Source organism: Triticum dicoccoides, chromosome 5B (assembly GCF_002162155.2).
Source record: "Triticum dicoccoides isolate Atlit2015 ecotype Zavitan chromosome 5B, WEW_v2.0, whole genome shotgun sequence".
In the NCBI taxonomy this organism is placed as follows: domain Eukaryota; kingdom Viridiplantae; phylum Streptophyta; class Magnoliopsida; order Poales; family Poaceae; genus Triticum; species Triticum dicoccoides.
This window is the reverse complement of record NC_041389.1, coordinates 532,389,569-532,395,381: the sequence shown is the minus strand read 5'-3', so window position 1 is coordinate 532,395,381 and position 5,813 is coordinate 532,389,569. Positions and strand designations below refer to the sequence as shown.

The following is a 5,813-nucleotide window of genomic DNA, read 5'->3' as shown; positions in this document are numbered from 1 at the left end:
GGTTATAAATTACAACGATCAAGGATAGAAACAAAACAAAACTTCAATCAATGTAACAGTAATTGCTTCAGTCTTTTGAAACGGCATTGGCAAACATAAAGATCCTACCGCGCCAACAGTTGGCTAAACCAACATTTTGGTAACATAAGGTAAGAAAGCAACTTTCCAAACCAATGATGCCTCAGGGTTTCTCTACCAAGCTATCTGTATGTTTTGACATCCACTAGAACTTTAGCCAAATGTCCACTAGACAAGCAATGCTTAAAACTGATGACACTACGTACCAACTTCAGAAAATATTCTTTCTATGAAGGAATGAAGAATACAAGAAGACATTACCGCTGCACTTTTATCTGTAGATTTATCTGACCCAGGGCTACCATCTGTTGACGGTTCTTCCCGATTGCCTAGACAGTAAAAGTTCAAGTAATCGTGAAGGTGTGCATCCTCAATATTCATGGCCTTGAGCTCTCGTGCGATTACTCCATACATCATCTCCATTGTCTGAGCCTGTGAGAAAAGAACAAACAATTAGTATTTTTGATTTATTCAAGCCTACAAGTGAGTTGTCTTTTTATGGGGAAGCCTACAAGTGAGATGTGTCACACTTCACTGTATATCCTCTCTTGCAGAATCAAGCCTATCAAGTATCAACAGCCATCAGGCAGAAACCTATTGAGTGTAGATTATGGATTTTGATGAATCATGGGTGAAGTGATCCCAGCAGGAGAACATAAGAGTGGTGGAAGGGCCTATGGGATATTGGGATACTTCACATGCTAATTTGTGAAAAGCATCCGAAGCTTGTCATTGTAAGCTCGGTTGCTTTTGAACTTTGGTCTTCCTTATTCTAGCAGATGCTTAATTTTGTTGCTGCTTTTTAGTAGTAAGATCTTGAGACATCCCATGATACGGCCTGTGTATCAGGGATGTAGGGATAGTGTTCACTTCAGCATAGGATTGTACAGGACACCACTTTTGTAATGAAAATGGTAACCATGAGAACCCTTTAATAATAGGAAAAAAAAAACATCCGAAGCCTGTGCCTGTTGTAACCCCTGGTTCTATATTGAACTTCCTAATTCAACATACATGCATGTAAAAGAACAATTTATTGTATCATCTTCATTAGATTTTTCAAAGCTATTCCCTGCCTTCAGTGGCATGGACAATTAAACGTTTACAAAAGGGGCAAATCTGAAGATCTCTTTATAATATGGTAGGCATGTATGGGATAATCATCATTCGCGTACAATCAGCATTGCACTTCCGCAGATTTTACAGGAATAACGACATTACATACTACATTGCCTCTATGAAATTTTACTGCTGTTGAACAAAAAGGATCACACAAGGTAACATTTGATAGTGAGAGATTTGTTTTTACCAAAACGAAGACGAGAATAGAATAGCGCTGAACTAAACAAAGGGGGTTGGTCATAAAGTAGAGTAATATTGTATTAAAACAACAAAAAAAGGGCATAAACATCAGGGACAGGGAGTATGCCAACGTGCACTCAAATGGAAATTCATTCATTGGAAGAAGATTGAAATTACAAGGTCGAATGAGATTTCCATATCTCACTGAATCTCAGATTGGAATTTCAGTATCTCAATAAATCTCAGATTTGGAGTTTCCTAATAGCTGCTATAATGCTTTTACAAATAGAGCTTACCTGAAAGAAAAGAATTTCTTGCACAGAGGCCGAGGTAGGGACTCCTTCAGGCCACATTGGTATGACTATATAAACTGCAAACCGTTCGCCAGCTCTAATCTTGGTTGCAATTTTGAGGGCCAATTCCATTGGTATCAGATTGTCAGCACCTGCAACATCCCAAGGGATCAAAATTCCAGTTTGTCTAGATCATGTCATAAAATTAAACATCAATGTTGAATTTACACAACAGGACCGACAGCAACAAAGGCATGAATGAAACAAAAAGAATGTGGCCTATCTAATAGAAGTACGAAGAGCAAACTAAATCTATGTTCTCCATGCATCATGTGGTGCATGTTTGCCATGTTTTACCAGCAGAAGAATATGCAAGCAACTGTGGAAGGTATGCTATACCTAACAATCAATATTCCAAGTTTCAGAGAGGATACAAAGGAAGAACCCCAAACCTGAATTCACATAGGATGGCCACTCGTACGAAGAACCAAGAAAATACTGATTTTCTATATAAATGAAATGTTGCGCTGATCTGATTGCCCGGACATATGCTGTGTGAATGCTCTTATCAATTATGAGGTTCTTTCGGCACACAAGATTCTGCACAAGTCCATTAAATGGTAAGTACTTTATACAAGAAGAACGTTGTTCCAAATAGTACAGGACAAGATAAAAATGAAAAAAGAAAAAGATGAAACAGCACCACAAATTTCAGTATAGATGTGGATTTATTGAACATTGCGAAGGAGTATAATGAAGACGTGCCAAACTAACCTGCTTTGAAGCCTCTTTGCAATCACTAGGAAATCCTTTTAGAGAGCCCGAGTCAATTGACCGGAATACCTGAAGAATTAATATATGTTAACCAGTGCCTAGAATTCACAAGTACTGACATAAGCACAACTTAAAGAGCAGTGCCAAGACCTGAACATGCCAATTTTCAGGATCTTCTTCTTTTGAAACCCGCAAACTAACATGATCATTTGGAACATTAGGTGAAGGACTAAGTATCCACGAGATACGCTCCAGCTTTATCAGGGCATCATCTTTCCAGCGAGATACTTTCCTAAATCGATCACGGAATTTGGATGCCTTTCTCCAGCGTTGTTCAAAATTCTTCAAGACATCATAGGCAGCTGGTCCATCAAGCTTACAGTGCAAGTCATGCCATGGTTGTCTCGGTCCTTTTGCGCCTGCCTGCATCAAGGAAATACATATGATGACAAGAAGATTAAAACTCAATGAGATTAATGTGGTGCAAGATAAGCTCTGGCAGTCAGGCATTCACACATGGCACCAGCTTCCAGAAGCTTACTTCCTCGACTTCAACTTGATAAGCATAGAGTAAAACATATTGGCAAAAATAAACTCACCGAAAATGTTGGGTTATGGAAATCATTTTCAAATACTGTGTCAAGGTCTTTAAAAAGCCTATGTTGAGGAGTATCATAACGCCCATCACAAAGATCTAGGCCCCCAATGAAAGCAGTAACTTTCCGCTTGTTTCCCGAAGCTTGTGTATCAACCAGCACACATTTTTGGTGGTGTGTAAACAATGTCCCAACAACCTGCAAGATAGTAGTTCAAGATTGCCAAATGTGGCAAAACAAAAGAGCATATGAGTAGCCTGCAGAATACAAAAGATATTCACAAGACTGAGATGATGCTTATTCTGAAAGCAACATGACGGTGACCTCCTGATTTTATTTATATATATAAAGCTATCTGTCAACTTAGTTGGCATCATGTACTATCCATAAGGCACCAAGACACACATCATGATACTAAAGAACATTCAAATTCTCCTAAAAGAGGATGCATGAGTAAATATTAACTTGCTTAAGGTTTATGATGATAGCAATTACTTGCAGCCTATCAACAAAGAAATAAAATACAAATAAAGCACAAGCACACTGCCTGAACTTGCCTGTTGTTTGAAAATGCTCAGCTTACTGCTGGCATATCGAGGTGAAAGAACGCAGATGACTGAGGAATGCTTGAAAAACTTTCTAGTTTCTTCATCATGCGTTCCCATCACACCACCCTGCAAAAGCATAGAAAGGAGGACTTACTCTCAGATATTATGACATAGAACCCCTTAAAGAACAGCACATCAAAAGGAAGAGCAAGTATGAATTATGATGGGGATCATAAATTGTGCAGCGTGCACCCTTGTATGAATGAAAATGCGGGCCATGTGGCCCCTTTAATCAAAAAATTAAACTGTGCACACTAATTAGTAGATTTGGAGAACATGGCCGAGGTATGAGCTCGGAAAAGACGTATGGTCATAGATTATGGTAAACTGGAATCAGAGAGAACACTCCCAGGCCATATATCCAGGTTCAGGCTTTTTTTGGATAAGAATATCCAGGTTCAGTTGATTGTTGCAAGTCTATAACAGTCATCGATTGATTGTTACCCTCTATTACATTCCTACGAATATGGAAATTACTTATGAACAAGTAACCTCTCAAAAAACTTATGAACAAGTACTACATGACTGAACACTCAAATGCACCAACCTGCGGAATATTAAATCCCTATCTATGGAACAAAATCCAAAGAATTCCTCGCAATCAAGTCAACATCAAATGCATCTGGGGACCGTTTCCGACGGCTATCCAAACTAGGCAGTGAAATTAGAGGCAGAAGCAGAAGCAGATCGTAATGCCTTACCGTTTTGATGAAGAGCTTGTCATGAGACGTCTTGTCGTCCCAGACGAGCAGGCACACTCTCACGCCCTCCTGCGACTTGAACTTGAGCAGCTCTCCGAGCGTGAGCTCGCCGCCCTCCGGGAGCGTCCTGGACGAGGACGGCTCGCGCACCAGCTTGACCTTGTCGTAGATCGACCAGCCGACGATGTAGATCATATGGTGCGCCTCGAGTATGGCGTGGCAGATGTCCTCCCAGCACTGGTTGTGCTCGAACTTCTTCCCCCGCTCGAGCTGGACGTCCGGCAGGTCCCCCTCGTTGACGTGCGCGTCCTGGTAGAGCGTGACTTTTCCGCCGTGGCGGAGCGGGAAGTAGGAGTCCTTGACGCCCTGCTGGTCGGGGTCCCCGGGGATGCCGCGGCGGTACACCGGGTTGGCGGCGAAGGGGCGGAAGCGGTAGCGGATGAAGAGCGCGGTGCGGGGCTTGTAGGTCTTGCCGCTGGTGCCGACGATGGGGACCCACTCCTCGACCTCGTCGACGGCGGCGACGACCCGTTCGGCGGGGACGGAGGCGGTGCCGATGAGCTGCGCGCCGAAGGTGTCGTTGTCCTTGACCTGGAAGTCGAGCAGGGTGGCGCGGTGCGCGAGCGGCACGAAGAACTGCTCGTCCCAGCGCGGCTCCTGGCTGTTGGGGATGACGGCGGTGCGCGCGACGACGGCGCCGGCGACGGAGAGCGTGACGTAGGGGTCGCTGGTGATGATCCTGCGGTGGTGGTGGCGGCGGCTGCCGGCCTCCCCGACGCCGCGGCTGTTGGGCGGGGGCTGCCTGGGCGCGCAGGAGGAGGCGGTGCCGCAGGAGGCGAAGCAGCGGCGGATGTGCTCGGAGAACATGTCCATGTTGGGCAGCAGCCGCGCCTCGACGACCCAGAGGTCGAGGTCCCCGTGCAGGAGCACCGGCTTGGCCGGCGACGGCGACTCGTCCCCGCCCGACGACGCCATCGACGGCGACGCGGAGCGGGGGGCGGTGGCGGCGGCGGCGGCCAGCTTGAAAAATCGGAGCCGGGTTCCCGCCCTCCTCTGGTGCAACCGCGACGACGGCCCCCGCGAGGCGGCGGGGATTCCGGTGGGGGCGGCAGGCGACGCGAGGCCACCCACGCGGGGAGGACGCGGACCCCGAACGGCAAAGCTGGAGGAGGAGGTGGGTGGTGAGGTGGTGGAGGATCTCGGCGTTGGCAGCCTAGCCTAAAATAGCATGGGTTTTACTTTTCTCCACACAAATACTACTAATAACGCATGGGGTTTTACTTTTCGCCAGAGAAATAGTACTAATAACGCATGGGGTTTACGCTCCACTGCCGATTTCTTATATTTATGGGCAAAGCAAAGGGGTTGCATGAAAATGTTCCTTGCCTCGATTCATTCCGACACAGTTACGTACATCAAAGAAAAAGAGGCTCAGCAGATTCAAAATGGAATTACAAGCAA

At 45.4% G+C, this 5,813-nt stretch overlaps 1 protein-coding gene across 1 annotated transcript in view; it reads right to left on the bottom strand.

The window, feature by feature from the left end:
* The window catches only part of LOC119311395 (phospholipase D delta-like), a 6,845-nt gene extending 1,305 nt beyond the window's left edge, over window positions 1–5,540 (bottom strand). The window contains exons 1-8 of the mRNA XM_037587034.1: window positions 4,353–5,540; window positions 3,601–3,717; window positions 3,047–3,241; window positions 2,598–2,870; window positions 2,448–2,516; window positions 2,126–2,273; window positions 1,677–1,825; window positions 340–510 (exon numbers count right to left, since the gene is read on the bottom strand). Of these exons, the coding sequence (XP_037442931.1) occupies window positions 340–510; window positions 1,677–1,825; window positions 2,126–2,273; window positions 2,448–2,516; window positions 2,598–2,870; window positions 3,047–3,241; window positions 3,601–3,717; window positions 4,353–5,327 (2,097 nt within the window). The 5' untranslated portion in view covers window positions 5,328–5,540. The remainder of the gene's footprint in view (window positions 1–339; window positions 511–1,676; window positions 1,826–2,125; window positions 2,274–2,447; window positions 2,517–2,597; window positions 2,871–3,046; window positions 3,242–3,600; window positions 3,718–4,352) is intronic.
* Between the last annotated feature and the right edge of the window lie 273 nt (window positions 5,541–5,813).